General features: G+C 37.0%; 3 protein-coding genes across 3 annotated transcripts; all 3 read left to right on the forward strand.

The window, feature by feature from the left end:
• Window positions 1–8,802: 8,802 nt before the first annotated feature.
• LOC130670377 (uncharacterized) lies at window positions 8,803–9,456 on the forward strand. The gene has a single exon (XM_057473780.1). It carries the CDS (start codon window positions 8,803–8,805, stop codon window positions 9,454–9,456), a length of 654 nt encoding a protein of 217 aa, XP_057329763.1.
• A 237-nt stretch (window positions 9,457–9,693) lies between these two features.
• Window positions 9,694–11,442, forward strand: LOC130670378 (uncharacterized). The gene has a single exon (XM_057473781.1). The coding sequence runs from the start codon at window positions 9,694–9,696 to the stop codon at window positions 11,440–11,442; it is 1,749 nt and encodes a 582-aa protein (XP_057329764.1).
• A 56-nt stretch (window positions 11,443–11,498) lies between these two features.
• Window positions 11,499–12,402, forward strand: LOC130670379 (uncharacterized). Its single transcript, XM_057473782.1, has 2 exons — window positions 11,499–12,158; window positions 12,238–12,402. Exons 1-2 carry the CDS (start codon window positions 11,499–11,501, stop codon window positions 12,400–12,402), a joined length of 825 nt encoding a protein of 274 aa, XP_057329765.1.
• Window positions 12,403–17,457: the final 5,055 nt, after the last annotated feature.

Raw genomic sequence — 17,457 nt, forward strand, 5'->3', positions numbered from 1 at the left:
TTTACACTAAAAAGAAGCTTTTTATGGGGCGCCTAAGAAAATTCAATTTTTAACGACCACCCTAATGTACACTAATGCAAAAAATTAAAGGAGCAGAAAAATTTTATAAATTTTTTAGTGATTTTTGGAAGGCTGTAACTTGGTGAAAAAAAATCGTATCTAAAATATAAAAAAAGCATTTTATAGCTTGAAATCTTGTGATGGTGGAGTGGAGTGACCCAGTGAACCAATACGGAGGACACCTGTGATTGTTTTAAAATAGTGCTGTGAAAAAGGAATACTACACTAGTTTCCGTCATAGTTATTTAAAAACTACTCTACTATTACTATTTTCTTATACTTATGACTTAATACTACTTATTCACTAATTATTATTCTTATATCTACTGGACTATCGTTTATACTTAAAACTAGTATGCTTAAAAACTAGGACTAAAATTCTAAATATTATTTTCTTTTGCTTAAACAATTAATTACTATTGTACTTATACTACTCTATTATCTATTGACTTAAAAACTATTACTTATTTATGTTTCTATTTAATATGACTTATACTTTTGTATATAATATTTTTTTTTTCTTTTTCTTACTTTATTATAAACATTATTATTTTACTTTAACAATGAGTTATTATTATTATTTATACTTATATGGCTGTGTTTTTAAAGTCTGAGTTGAATGAATATAGCGAGATATAAAATTATATGGATGAACGGTATAAGTATGTGAATGCGCGGCCGAGCAAAAATTATTCTAAGTCCTGAGCACCAAAGTCAAAGGAAATAAAATAAAAACGCTTATATAGATTTTAAATGAATCGTTTAAAAGATTCAAGAGATTGAAAGAATTATAAAATGGACTGAAATACAAGAAATATTAGTGAAAATTAAAATAAACTCTAATATTTCAATCGTTCATTCTTTCATTTTCTATCCGTCCGCCCGGATTATCGTCGCTTACACGGCTAAGTTCTCGGGACTCAGTATTTACTTAACAGTTTAAACGAATTCTTTTCTTTTAAATTCAATTTCACATACGATAAAATTAATTTCTCTCGATTTCCTTTGACTTTTTAACTCGGGACTTAGAAAAATTTCACAAACAATATACTCTCGATGTCAACAACAGAGGGCGAGGGAATTTATTCCCGTTCACCTCTACAACGGGTAGATATAAAGATAAAACCGCGCATATGAGCCCGTACAATTCAACTTAGTCTCCCGAGACGTTATCTAGAGGAAGGCCATTCCCTGGACAACAATTGGAACTTCGCCTACCCCACGTCCGACCGGATCAAGGTAAGCGAAATTTGTATTCTCGTGGAGATTTGGTGTCCCCGTACTAAGGCCTTCTGCTGAGGTACGGTAGGTGAAACTAACCGCGTAGGTAGGGGTTAGACGGAGACCATCCGCTTACCCTCCGGGACGGGACTTCGTGTAGGGCCGACGGGGTAGTCGACCAGACTCCCCTAAAGCACCCGGGAGGGGTAGTACCGCGTTGTAGACCGCGAACTTTTGAGTATGTGTGTGACCGTGTAAACCGTGTAACCGTGTAAACCGTCTATACCGTGTAAGCCGTGTATAAATTGCTTAATTAGCAATAAACCGTGTAAATTGTTGAATAAACAACAAGCCGTAATTATATAATATTAAAACCGCGTTTAATTATCGATATTAATTATTGTAAGAGGTAGTAGAAAAGGGCTGGAAGCCATTGTAGTTATTTAATAATAAATCCTAGTCTCTTATTCTGTCTAAATTTGTGTTTTTTGTGTTCTAAATTTTTTTTTTTGACATTTTTTGGAAATTTTTCATTTTTTTTGTCATTTCCTTGCATTTGCTGAGTTACCAACGCAAAAATTTGAGAAAAGTCGGAAAAAAAATTTTTTTCATTTTGATTATGATTACACAATTAAAGGAACAAAACTTGCTCCTTCAATTGTTTAGCTAAACTTTGATCGATGATTCCCAAAAAACGGTCCGATAGATCAATTTAAAAATTTACAGGGGTCTTGGGGGTACATTAAGCTAAAAAAGTCCCTGGCAACATTATTTTTTTTATCGATATTTGCAGACTAGCGGTTGATTTACTAAAAAACCAAAAAAAGTCATTTTTTTGTACTTTCTTCTAATGGATGTTAAAAATAAAAAAAATTTTTTTTTTTCACAAAATGATGACAGGGTCTTGTAGAGAATTTATTCAAGTTTCCAACACCGCCCTTCAACTTTTTGTGCGATCATTGGTACCTGAAATATCGAAGATCAAAGCCAAAAGGATCATTTTCTGTTTGAAGGCTGATATCTCTGCGACAAATCGTTCTAGAGGTTAAAAAAAAAACCAAATTGAAGCTGAATAAATTTGCTAAACGATGTATGCTTTCGTTTAGTTGAAAGAATTTTTCCGCGGTCCATAGGCTCTTCGGAAAAAAAAAAAAATTTAGAAATTTTTTGGCTCGCGGTATTTCTCATGTTTGCGCAATAATCGGAGCTTTTAAAAAATTTTGAAAAAATACACCTAAACTAGAGATTTCAAGCTATAAAATGCTTTTTTTAAATTTTAGATACGATTTTTTTTCACCAAGTTACAGCCTTTCAAAAATCACTAAAAAATTTATAAAATTTTTCTGCGCCTTTAATTTTTTGCATTAGTGTGTGTATGTGTGTGTGTGCGTGTGTGTGTGTATGTGAGTGTGTGTGTGTGTGTGTGTGTGTGTGTGTGTGTGTGTGTGTGTGTGACCAGTCTATAACTTTTTAACTAATAGGCGGCAATCGAAAGAGCTTGTTGGCCATCAACTTTTCTGAAAGTTTCAGATCATTTGATTAAGTAGACTCGAAAATATTGGCGAAATACGAAAAAATATTTTTTTTTAGTTTTTTATTGATTTCTCAGAAACGACTTATACGATCAACTTCAAAATTTAATCAGCTCTAGAACTTAATAAAATGCGTCGATTGCCGCCTCAACCATCAAAATTGGTCAATTTGTTCCTGAGATATCGTGGGAGAAAGAAATGCTAAAATCGGTTTTTTTCGCAAACAATGGCACACAAAAGTATTTTTGAGCTCGAAGAGCTCGAAAATGTATCCACAACAATGTTTTCGAGCTCAAGGAGCTCGAGAACAGCGGGAAGTTTTGGGGCTGGCCCGCAGGGTCAACCGATAGACAGATTTTTATTATTTCTGTTACCTTCCACATATGTAGTAATTTTTTTTTTTTTTTCGTATGCAAGTACAGTATGATAATATTTAAAATGAAACTTCTTTCAAAATAAATTTGTATTTGTTGTGCCTAAGGATCGGGAGGAGAGGGGGAGACCACGTCAGTCAGGCACTGATTCTAAAATTTTATTTTTTAATGCGATGGATTCAAAATTTGAGTTTTAAACTCATTAAAAGTGAAACTATCACCTTAAGTAAATCTGAATACTACACCGTAAAAAGAGCGGTGTTAAAATAAAATTACACCGGTGTAGGAGGAGTAATTCACCGGTGTTACAAATACCGGTGTTAAATCAGGGTAACCGGTGTAAAAACGGAGTAATATCGGTGTAAAAGCGTGGTTACCGGTGTAAAAGCGGAGTAATACCAGTGTAAAAGCGAGGTAAATTGCGTCCGCTTAGAGTATTAACTTTAAAGATTATAAAACACCAAAAATGTCAGTTCTTTATGAAAATTAGTAAAGAATAATATTTATTAACAAGTATAGTGACCGAGTAAGTCAAAATATTCACAAAGTAAAATATTTTAACACCGGTAAAGAATATCTACACCGGCGGTGGCGTTATTTTAACACCGGATAATTTTTTTTAACATCGGTACAGAATATTTACACCGGCGGCGGCGTTATTTTCACACCGCTTTCGGTGTTGAAATTTAACACCGCCGATTTTAACACCTAAACCGTTTGGACTTACCCCGGTGATTTTTTACAGTGTATAAATATGAAATTTTATAGATTTTAATAGCCTGGTCATAAGGATCACCGATAAGCATCCAAAAATACTTAATTTTAAAGAGGTCCTAATCCCTATACAGGTACACTGAGATAATAGCAGAATATATACCTAGACAATATGACTGAATACAACTTGCGCAACTAATGTCCACTTCGGATTATGAGTAATGATTATGGATCAAAATATTTTCATATTATTTGTCCTTTGCAAAATAATCCTATTCGGCATACCCCGTTTGAAAAAGCAATATATGAGCTTCAGTATAATTCGAAATATATGATAAATTATATGGAATTATAAGAAGTCATATATGTAGTCATATACAAAATTTTGCCGAAATATTATATGATTTTATAATTTGCAACATATATATTGGTAAAATATTTTTTTTACATGCTAACTTATGAATATTGCTTATAATATTTTATACTATACTTTAATTTATATGATAGGATATATGATTTAATTATATAACTGACATATAATATTTATACATGTGAATATATAATTATATAAATATATGTTCACATATATTTGTATAAATTTATGTAAATATATATTTATATAGATATATGTTTATATATATTTGCACAAATATAAAACTAGAGATTTCAAGTTATAACATGCTTTTTTTCAAATCTCGATACGATTATTTTCCATGAAGTTACAGTCTTGCAAAAATCACTAAAAAATTTCTAAAATTTTTTTGTTCCTTTAATTTTTGGTATGATGAGTGTATTTTTCAAATCATTTATGTATAATAATATCGAAATTATTATAATATTGAAATTATAAGTTTATATATAAAACGAGAATATAATTTTTGATACAATATCACATGTATATAATCACATATATTATAAATAATATGGATTATTATAATATTAAACGTATAAATTATTATATATGATTAATCATATATTAATCACTATTAATAATTTTGCCGCCATATATGTTCAGTTATTTTCAACATATTTTTTTATATATTATCGACAGTATATGGTTTTTTCATACGGCCCTCGTTGAATATACATGAGATAATCATTAGTGTCTAGACTATGGAAATAATAAACTAGTCTCCATACTCTGCACTGTAAAAAAAGATTCCTGACGTCAAACCAGATTCGTTTGACTCAAGTTTGACTCAAACGCGTGAGGCGATCGAGTCTAGGGCCCTCTACGTTTGACAATGCTCTTTACTTCAAGTGACGGTTTCTTGAGAGGAGATACTGAGTCGTTTGTGTTAACACATTACTCTTTGATACAATTAAATCAGTTATTTGAAGTAATAAAAAAAAAATTTGTTTGAAGTCGTTAATAATTTTGATAGAATAATAATTTTCGTTTTACTTTAATGCATTTAGAATTTAACTCAAACTAAATTGTAAGAAGATTGAAGATACGAATTTTCAGCCGAGCGCATATTTTATTGGAACAAATAAATTTTAAAGTTTGAAGAAATATTCGTCTAGTCCATAGAAACTATCTTCGCAATTTTTGGAAAGAAAATTGATTTATTTCAAGTAGCTATAATACTTTCATTTAAAAGAAACAGTAGGCTTAATTAAATATTGTGCGATTTGAATAAAAAGTAATATCACTTGACTGGGTAATTAATTTTGCAATAAGTGCCAGCTTACTTCATAGAAAATAATTTCATACTTGAAATAAATTCTTTGTCTGGTTATACCAGCAGTAACCCGACTATAATTTTTCATAAGGGCCTGACGAGGTCCTTATCGGGTTAACCTTATTTCAAATAAGGTCCCGATCAGGGTATCCTGACGAGGATCCTGATATGGATGTAACGGTTAAGACCCATGGGGTCCTTATCGGGATTGCCTTATCAGGACCTTTCCAGGATATCCTCATCACGTCCTTATCAGGATTGCCTTATTAGTAATTATTTTTAAAAAAATATTAAACTGCAAAAAAAAAATAAGATAATTTTAATTCGATCAAGAATGTTATCTATTGTATTGAAAGCATTCATTAAAGGAATCAAACATATTTTGTATTGATGAAAAAATCCCGATAACTGCTGGGCTCGAACCTGCGTCCTTTCGATTCGAAGTCCTCGATGCTATCCACTGGGCTAACATACACAAGTGATCTTGAAAGTGTAAACATGATATTCATTATGATGTCAAAGAATAACTGATGAAAAAGTAAAAAATCTCTGCTCCAATGATTGATGTTCAAATCTCCCGCGCTCAGATATTCAATTCTCACCGTCGATATCTTATCGACCGTATTATCGATCAGTCATCTACAATAGGCGGCTCCGCTAGTCGCGTTCTCATATAAAAGACCGCTGGAGTGGGGATGAAGAAGACGGATGCGCTGTCTCACTCACTCTTTTAGACTCTCTCAGACATCTTGCTTACAGTTTTCTCATTGTAAACGCATCGTGCATTATTTAATCTCTCAGTTTTGCGAATAATCAAGTGTGCTCTCATCAATTAAATTGTGAACTTTTGCTTCTAATACTTTAATGCAATTATTAAATATATTATTTTTGTTCTCATCATTAATTTCAGTGCTTTTGTAATTAATTCAGTCTCACCGCGTGTACCGGCCTTTTTTCGCGCGTAGTCGCCATCTTGGCCACGTGTTGCACACGGAAATAAATTAAGTGAAATAAAATACTAAAGACAGTAACTTATTGCTTTTTTCATGAATAACTTCTCAGTGAAATGTCAATAGTGTAAATCAATCATTTATGTATTTATTCAGCAAAGTTTAAGTGTTAAAATAAATTCATTCACCACCTGCCAATTTACACGCACCAGATCCTCTCATTCTCTCATCTTATAATTAATTGTCGATTAATTATTCAAACATTTTATGGTCCTTGGAGCCGGATAGTGTGAATTGGTTGAATAAATTTATCTAAATCTATTCTCAGTGACAAAAAGTGACGTATTTATTCTGTGCATACTTCTCACTTCAACACAGGTGCATTGCGGAGTACCCAGGACGTGGTACTGCACTTGTGGAAAATAATTAAGGGACACTACAGTGCAAATTAATTATTGTGAAGTGATCAGTGCAATTAATCTCAGTCATCTCACCTGGAACGCAACTACCATCAGGTCTCATCGCATCGCATTAACCCCCCGTCAGGTCGTTCCGCATCTCAGTAAAGCTTTTAAGCTAATTTTGTTTTTTTCTGTGTCTCATTCATCTATTTTACAGATATGGCTACTGTGCCTAACAAAATTGTGCTGCAGATGCACCGGATCTCAGTTTTCACCGCCGTTGCGGCATCCGCAGAAGCCGGCATGGTCGACGATCTCTCACTACGTGCAGCCAACTCGAAGTTGGAGCTTCTCACCCAACATTGGAGCAAATTTACTGAAGACCACGAGAAATCGCTCTCATCAAAGACCGACGTGACGGTCGAACATAAATATTTCACCAACGGTTCGTTTGAAAAGGCTCTCAAATTGTTCCAAGGAGCTCAAAATGCTCTGCTTCATCGCATTCATGAGTTGGAATCAGCATTACCGTCTCAAGGTAGTGTCCTGGCCAACTCGAGTCTCATCGTGCCAGCTGGAAGTAGGCTTAATGTCCCTACTATCCCTGTGCCCAAGTTCTCAGGCAAATATCAAGAGTGGAAACACTTCCACGACATGTTTGTCTCTATCATCGGGGAAAATGCATCTCTCACATCAGTTGAGAAGATGTACCATCTCAAGTCGGCATTGGAGGGTGATGCCGCACCCGACCAGCTGACAGCAGCTCTGCAAAGCAGCTGAAGGCTATCATCAACACTGCCAACGAGGCAGTTCAAGCTCTCAAGGCTCTAGGATCTCCAACAGAGCACTCGGACCAGATCCTGGTCCATCTCATCGTCCAGAAGCTTGACATCTCATTACGTGAGGCTTGGGAAGTCCATTTAGGCACTTCAACGGAGTTTCCAAGCTACGAGGACCTGCGTAAATTCCTCACCGGTCGCGCCAGAGCTCGTGAAGCTATGGAGTGTGGTGTTTCACCACGCAAGCCATCTCATGATTCGCGCAGCCACCTGGGAATCAAATCACGGATCTCATCTGCTCACATACACGTGGCAACAGCTCTTCAGTCTCAGCAATATCAGCCAGTGCAATCTCAGTCTCATCAATCGCAAACGCAGTCTCATCCACCAACCCACAACCAGCAATCTCAGCCTGCTCGATCTCAGTCAACAGCATCTCAGTCTCATCCAGCAATGCCAAAACACACGCTTTCATTTAAATCAGATTACTGTCATTGCTGTGAGGGCAATCACTTCATTGTCGGATGCCCGAGATTCCAGGCAATGTCCCCGGATGAACGGTTCCAGCTAGCAGCGCATTGTCACCTCTATCGAAACTGTCTTGGTGACCACAGTTTCGAAAATTGTCAATCAAAGAGCCGTCGTCGCTGCAAGGAGTGCGACGAACCTCACCATTCAATGCTGCACTATTCTCGTCTCATGAGGCTTACCAAGAAGCCACCTACAGCAGCTGCTGAAACTCAGCAAGTCTCATCACTACCTGCACCTCATCCCGAAGCTCAGCAGCAAACATCTCAGCAATAACAATTTTGCACTTCTCAAGCAGCAGCTTTCATCTCATCTGCCATCAGCCGTGCTCCAGATCACAAGCATGTGACATCTCGACCGACAGTGCTGTTGGCAACCGCACAAGCTCTCATCTCTCATCAATCAGGCTCGTCTCATCGTATCAGAGTTCTTATTGATCCTGGATCAGAACTTACTCTGATTTCTCAAGCTGCTGTTTGCACTTGCAGTCTCATCTCTCAGCCATGCAATATACCTTTGCAAGGAGTTGGCAATATCTCATCAGGGAAAACCTCAGGCATGGTCTCATTCAAACTGCAGTCTACCATCTCATCAGAATACGCATACCTCAACGCACACATTCTCAAGAACATCACAGCGCAGATTCCATCAGTCTCGATCTCACCCACTCTTTGGTCTCATATTCAAGATTTAGAACTCGCCGACCCAGAATTCTACAAGTCTGGCAAAATTGACATTCTCATCGGCGCAGATTTCTACGGTCAAATTATACGACCAGGTCTCAAAGCAGGAAGTTCATCAGAACCGATCGCTATGCAAACCATGCTCGGTTGGATAATTCTCGGCCCAGTTCATGAACAATCTCATCATTCACCTAGACTGTCTCATCATATCATCTCAAATTCTCAACTGCACGACTCTCTCACCAAGTTCTGGGAACTTGAAGAAGTTCCAGAGTCCTGCAACGAAACTCTCACCGTCGAGGAAGCCGAGTGTGAAGCTCACTTCCTATCAACTCATTCTCGAGACGCATCAGGACGATACATCGTCCATTTACCATTCAAATCATCATCTCAGAAGCTAGGTGAATCTCGTCATATTGCGCAGCGCTGTCTCAACCGTCTCATGAAGCGTCTTTCTCAAGACCCGGAACTTCAAGGTCAATATACTGCCTTTCTCAACGAGTATGAAGCAATCGGACACATGACGTGAGTCTCATCATCATCGCCTGAACCATCTCATGTATATTATTTACCTCATCATTGCGTTGTTCGCGAAGACAGCGAAACTACCAAGTTGAGGGTCGTGTTCAATGGTTCAAGCAAAACATCATCAGCCACTTCTCTCAATGATCATCTACATATCGGCCCAAGCCTGCAATCAAAGATCTGTGATGTACTTCTGTACCTCAGAAGTCACAGATACATCTTCTTGACTGACATCGTTAAGATGTTTCGCCAAATTCTCATCCACCCTGATGACAGGGACTATCAGCGCATTCTCTGGACAGAGAACAGTCTCACTGTGGCTTATCAACTCAACACCGTCACATATGGCACTCGACCAGCACCATATCTTGCTGGCCGAGCTCTCAAACAACTTCTCATCGACGAAGGGTCTCAATATCCACTAGCAGTGGAACCCTTTCAAAAGGGCAGCAACGTCGACGACATCGGCGGCCGTGCCGACAATCTCAGCGATCTCAACGACATTGCAAATAATGTCGAGGCACTTTGCAACTTAGGTTGCTTTCCACTAGCTAAATGGAAAAGCAATCATCCTCAGTTCAGCAAAATCTCATCATCACTCAGTCCAGAAGATTCTCATTCATTCTCAGACCACATCTCAAAAATCTTGGGTCTCTCATGGAATTGTCAAGAAGATGTTCTCACGTTTACTGGCAAGACTTCTCAGACTCTCAGCATCACCAAGCGCACCATCACCTCAGAGGCTGCTCAATTATTTGACCCTCTGGGTTTAATCTCACCGGTAATTGTCAAGGCAAAAATCATCATACAAGACCTTTGGCTACAAAAGGTCGACTGGGATGATGCACTCTCACCAGAGCTAGTTCACCGATGGAAAACTTTCCGCAATGAACTTCCTCAACTCTCTCATCTCAGAATTCCTCGATGGATCAATCTCATCCCAAATTCATCGAGCATCGAGATTCACGGGTTTTCTGACGCATCTCAAGCTGCAATGTCTACAGTAATGTATCTCAGAGTCTGTCAACCTGGCGAACAGACTAGCATCTCTCTCATCTGCTCAAAAACTAAAGTAGCACCACTCAAACGTCTCACAATTCCTCGACTCGAACTCTCAGCTGCATTATTGCTCTCAAAACTGGCATCTCATGTCTCATCGACCCTTCAATTATCTCATGTTCCAACTTATCTGTGGACTGACTCATCAACAACACTTGCTTGGGTGACCAGTGAACCTACAAGATGGAAAGAATTCGTCAAGAATCGAGTTGAAGCGATCCAGCACCATTCTCCAGATGCACAGTGGAGATACATCTCAGGAAAACAGAACCCGGCTGACTGTGCATCCAGGGGTCTAACAGCATCTCAGCTCATCAACCATCAGTTATGGTGGTCAGGATCCAGCTGGCTAGCTGATCCTCCCTCTCAATGGCCATCTCATCATGTTCTCAGTTCAGCAGCAGATGAAACAGAGCAAGTAAATTCAGAAATGAGACCTTGCAAGTCTCATGTCTCTACTAGTCCACCTCTCATGCCACTATCATCTCTCATTCACACATGGACTACACTCACAGCTCTACTACGTCGTACTGCAACAGTATTCAGAGCAATCTCATGTTTCAAAAAAGTACCTGGTTCAACACTCAGCATCTCACCTCTCACTCCTGCTGAATTACAATCAGCTCTCATCCATTGGATTAAATCAACGCAGCAGAATATTTCTCATCAGAAATCTCAGCATTATCTCAAGGCAATGCTCTCAAGAAATCACACTGTTTCACCCGCCTCACCGCATTCATCGACCAAGCTGGCGAAATCAGAGTCGGTGGACGTCTTCAAAATTCATCATTGGATGCTGACAGCAAGCATCCAGCAATCCTTCCCAAGGATTGTACGCTCTCACGTCTCATCATCTCAGACTCTTATCTACGCACTTTGCACGGAGGTACCCAACTTACCTTATCTTATGTTCGCAAGAAGTGTTGGATAATTGGTGGACGAGCTCCAATTAAAAACTACATCCATCGCTGTCTCACCTGCGCACGAATGCGGGGAGTCAAATCTCAACAACTCATGGGTCAACTTCCATCTCATAGGGTCTCACCATCTCTCGTCTTTGAAAACACTGGAGTCGATTACGCCGGTCCAGTGTCTCTGAAATTCTTTCAAGGACGCGGTACTAGATGCTACAAAGGCTGGATCGCTGTCTTTATCTGTCTCTCAACATCAGCCGTTCATTTGGAGGTTGTCACTGACTACTCCAGTAAAGGCTTTCTCAAGGCATTCCGCCGCTTCACTAGACGGGGAATTTGCCGCACACTTCGAAGTGACTGTGGGACAAACTTCAAGGGTGCTGATCTTATTCTCAAGCAACTTCTCACCGGTGCTCTCAAGGAATCATCTCATCTACAGCGGCATCTCGCCAATGACGGAACCCAGTGGTCATTTAACCCACCTGGGGCTCCTCATATGGGAGGAAAATGGGAAGCTGCAGTGAAATCAATAAAGTATCATCTTCAGCGAACCATTGCTGATACTCTTCTCACCTACGAAGACTTCTCAACTTTTCTCATTCAAGTTGAAGTTGTTCTCAATTCTCGTCCTCTCAGCGCACTCTCAGAGGATCCGGACGATCTCACTGCTCTTACGCCCGGACATTTCATCCGTGGTGCTGCCATCAACACCATTCCGGAACCTAATCTCACTGTAATCTCAACCTCAAGGCTATCTCATCTGCAGCATATACAAAAACGCTTGCAGCATTTCTGGGACCGGTGGTCTACAGAATGCTTACAATCTCATCAATCGATCTGAAAATGGAACACCTCTCATCACGACATCGCAGTTGGATCACTTGTCTTGCTCTCAGACGAGCGGTATCCCCCAACAAAATGGCCGCTCGCCCATGTCATCCAACTACATCCTGGTGCCGATGGTCTCATCAGAGTAGTTACTCTCAAAACTGCATCAACAACTCTCAAAAGGCCAATTGGCAAACTAGTGCTATTGCCAGTCTCATCGACCACGGAAGATCCTCAGAAATAGTCTCACTTCTACAACGAGTAGGAGAAGGCGGGGAGAATGTTCAAATCTCCCGCCCTCAGATATTCAATTCTCACCGGCGATATCTTATCGACCGTATTATCGATCAGTCATCTACAATAGGCGGCTCCGCTAGTCGCGTTCTCATATAAAAGACCGCTGGAGTGGGGATGAAGAAGACGGATGCGCTGTCTCACTCACTCTTTTAGACTCTCTCAGACATCTTGCTTACAGTTTTCTCATTGTAAACGCATCGTGCATTATTTAATCTCTCAGTTTTGCGAATAATCAAGTGTGCTCTCATCAATTAAATTGTGAACTTTTGCTTCTAATACTTCAATGCAATTATTAAATATAATGATAATAATGGTTTTTATTTGTATCACCTTAGTGTCTTACAAAGTGTTTAAATACATTAGTTATAATGTCTTATATATATTGTTTTTAGAGTATATTCATTTTTATCTATATCTATTACTTGTTTTATAAATTCTTTTTGTTCTTAATTAATTTTATTATTTATATATACTTTAGTCTTTAAGTCTTTTGTTATCACCAATTTATAGCTTCTAGCCCCACTGCACATATTATCATATTGCTTTTCCCCTTCTCTTTTTATTCACCACTTTCCCAGATTATGTATATGCCTCTGCTTTAACCGCTTTATGGACTTTGCCATGCACATACACTCTTTTTTATTAATGCCCTCTCCCCTTTTTTTTATTATTATTAATTATATTTATTTATTTTTATTTTTAATTTTTAATTTTTCACTCTCTTTCCTATATATATTTTTTTTTTAACTTCCCGCTCAGAAAATCGACGATTTTCGAAAAATTTCGAAGTTATTGTTTTCACCCCGATTAGCGAAAATCGAAATTTCATCAGATATCGACGTTTGGAGGTCCGAGGAAGCTATTCTGACTATTTTCAGAATGATGTCGTAGAGTATGTATGTATGTGTGTGTGTGTGTGTGGGTAAACTCTTTGTAACTTTTTAACTAATGAATCGATTTGGATGGTTGAGGTGGCAATCGAAAGAGCTTGTTGGCCCTCAACTTTTCTAAAAATTTCAGATCATTTGATCAAGCAGACTCGAAAATATTGGCGAATTACGAAAAAAAAAAAAAATTTTTTTTTTAGTTTTTTAGTGATTTCTCAGAAACGACTTGAACGATCGACTTCGAAATAATCAGCTTCAGAACTTTATAAGCCGCGTCGAATGCCACCTCAACCATCTCAATCGGTTAATTTGTTCGAGAGATATCGTTGGCGAAAGAAATGACAAAAAACTGTTTTTTTTCGATTATCTTTGAAGTGACTCATCCGATCAATTTCAAAATATAATCAGCTCTAGAATTCAAGAAAACGCGTCGATCGCCACCTCAAACGTTAAAATCCGTTGATTAGTTCAAAAGATATCGGCGCTGAAAAGTTAAAAAAATAACGTTTTATGTTATTTTTCCAGATAAATCAAAATATAATATGCTAAAATGTGTCTGAAATCATACCAACTCTTTCTCTTTATGGTCTCTCTCGATCATCAGATAATGTCATGTAACTTGTTCCTTAGTTTTAAACATATTGTCAGCAAAAAATTGAAAAAACCCAGTCTTCAATGTTTTTCTTGGATATTCCACATATTATTGCTCGGACCTAATTTAAAACTCATTCAAATCTTGATTTTGATCACTGACATTGATTTCTGCCTTAACACATTTATTTCAGAGAACATAATCGATAATAAAAATTTAAAAGCCGCTTCTTCATTAATGATTTTCGATTCTTAACTTTTCAAACTCTGGCATAAAACGTAACTTGTTAGAGCTTGAAAAGCTCATAAAATAATGATTCCACGTAATAGCATTTTCGAGCTCGAAAATATATTCACAGTGATGTTGTCAAGCTCCTTGAGCTCCTGAGCTCTTCTATTATTATTCTCTTATACATTTCGCTGTAGCTTGAGTTTTCTATCGCTCTCGCCTCTTTAGCCTCTATATTCTGCTTCATTCTTTCCAGCCCTGCTTTTGCTGCAGTCTCTATCTCTTCTGTTTCCTTATTTTCATAAATCATTTGTATTATTTCCTCACTTCCTATTTCTTTTAAGATTTCTGCCATTCTCTTTCCCCACTTTGTTGGGTTTTTATTTAGCACTCCTCTCATTTCCTCCTTTAAACATATCTTTGGCCATCTATCATTCTCCATTCTTGTGATATCCAGCATGTACCTTATCGCTCTCTCTCTTATGACATATTCTATGCTCGTCCCTCTTGTTTTTTTTCTTGCAATATAATTTGGGGTATTTTTTCCACTTAACTTTTCCTTTACTTTCTCGATATTTTTTTCTTCTATCCATGTTTCTACCCATGTTGCGATCTCATACCCCTCACTTATTTTGTTTAACTCCTCGTAGTCGTTCCAGCCTGCTATGTTCCAATAGAATATTTTCCTGCCCTCCTCTTTCCCTTTATCCTTTTTGTTTTCATTCTTATTATTATTATTTTTTATCCGGCTTATGTCTTTGTCACCTTTATCCATCTCCTCGTTGTTGCTGTCCCCATTATTTCTTTCTTCATTTTTGTTTTTATTGTTTTTATTTTTACTATTATACCCCTTTCTGCTGCCCCTGTTATTTTCTTTTTCCCCATTGTCATTATTTTTCTTATTGTTATTTTTGTTTGCTGCCTTTTTTTTTAATTTTTTGACTGCACACTTCGCTCTCCTCCTGTTGCGTTTCTACTCTTTTTTTTTGCACCCAATTATTAAATATATTATTTTTGTTCTCATCATTAATTTCAGTGCTTTTGTAATTAATTCAGTCTCACCGCGTGTACCGGCCGTTTTCGCGCGTAGTCGCCATCTTGGCCACGTGTTGCACACGGAAATAAATTAAGTGAAATAACATACTAAAGACAATAACTTATTGCTTTTTTCATGAATAACTTTTCAGTGAAATGTAAATAGTTTAAATCAATCTTTTATATATTTATTCAGCAAAGTTTAAGTGTTAAAATAAATTCATTCACCACCTGCCAATTCACACGCACCAGATCCTCTCATCCTCTCATCTTATAATTAATTATTGATTAATTATTCAAACAATTGACGTAATTTTTATATAATATTCTTTTGTACTTTTTTCAATTTTTAGCCTGTAAATGAAATATTGAAAGAGATGGGATAACTTTTTTTTGAATAAGGATCTCCAGATAAGGTCCTGATCAGGAACTCGTCAGGTTGACCCGATGGCAAATAACTATTTTTTTGATAAGAATATCCTGACGAGGCCCTGATCAGGAACTCGTCAGGTTGACTCGATGGCAAATAACTTTTTTTTTAAGAGCGATATCCTGACGAGGTCCTGATCAGGAACTTGTCAGGTTGACCCGATGGCAAATAACTTTTTTTTTAATAGAGATATCCTGACGAGGCCCTGATCAGGAACTTGTCAGGTTGACCCGATGGCAAATAACTTTTTTTTTAATAGAGATATCCTGACGAGGCCCTAATCAGGAACTTGTCAGGTTGACCCGATGGCAAATAACTTTTTTTTTTAATAAGAATATCCTGACGAGGCCCCGATCAAGAACTCGTCAGGTCGACCCGATGGCAAATAACTTTTTTTTTAATAATAATATCCTGACGAGGCCCTGATCAGGAACTCGTCAGGTCGACCCGATGGCAAATAACTTTTTTTTAATAAGAATATCCTGACAAGGTCCTGATCAGGAACTCTTCAGGTCAACCCGGTGGCAAATAACTTTTTTTTGAATAAGGATATCCTGATGAGGTCCTGATCAGGAACTCGTCGGGTTGACCCGGTGGCAAATAACTTTTTTTTGAATAAGGATATCCTGATGAGGTCCTGATCAGGAACTCTTCGGGCTGACCCGGTGGCAAATAACTTTTTTTTGAATGAAGATATCCTGATGAGGTCCTGACAAGATCCTTGTCAGGTTTGCCCTACTCAGGCAAACCTTATATCAACCCGAAAAGGTCCTTATGGTACTTCCGGCAAATCAGGAAGAAATTCTAGTCGGGAACAAATGCTTAATTTAAATTAATATGTACTTCATGATAAATGAAGTAATGAATTGATAAAAACGTTCTTAAAACGTCCTCCTATCGACCTTCGTTTGAATAGAACTCAATCATTGTTTGATTGAAATGCGAGAACTATTACTTTTAACATATTTACGATTTTATTAAAACGTAATAGTATTTTATTAGAAATCGACTAAAAGTAAAAAAAAATGCATAAAAAAGATTATAAAAGTATTGTTTGTTTACTAAATTATTTACCATTTAGTTTTAATTTTTATAATTAAAAATTACAATAAAATTTCTTTATCTTATCTACATTATTAGTTTACATAATACTGAAATTAACAAATAATATAATTATGCCGATTTGCGACTGCGTATTCCTCTTTTGGGATTGGATCAATCAAATCAACGTGTTTTAACAAACTCCACATTTTTCTAGTAATAATTCTGTTGGCATGATAATGCGCATCAAAAGTTTCATGCAATAATAAAATTCGAAAAATTACATTATCTTGATCCAACAATATATACTTGATTTTACCAAATTTATTGAGTTCATTAGTTTTTAAGATCATGTTTTTCATATATTTAATGCCATTAATTTTTGCCCAAGAAGTATTAATAAAAGTAGCATTTATATCAATATCAGTAATTATGTTATTGAGTAAAAAATTTTTATCTCAATCTGTTATTTTAATTTCGATTGATGGGCCGAAAGAAATAGTATATTTTTCAAAGCCATTTTGAGAAATAAATTTTTCGTTTAACATAAACTGACTCATAACTGCTAGACTGTAACATATGTTCTTTCTATTTTTTATAACTTGTGCGTGATGATGAAGATCACGATGATTTGCTTCGAATCGCATGCAAGATAATGGCCATAAGGGGCCGAGTAAGTAAAGAATACGAGGGT

The sequence above is a fragment of the Microplitis mediator genome, chromosome 6, assembly GCF_029852145.1.
Source record: "Microplitis mediator isolate UGA2020A chromosome 6, iyMicMedi2.1, whole genome shotgun sequence".
Taxonomy (NCBI): domain Eukaryota; kingdom Metazoa; phylum Arthropoda; class Insecta; order Hymenoptera; family Braconidae; genus Microplitis; species Microplitis mediator.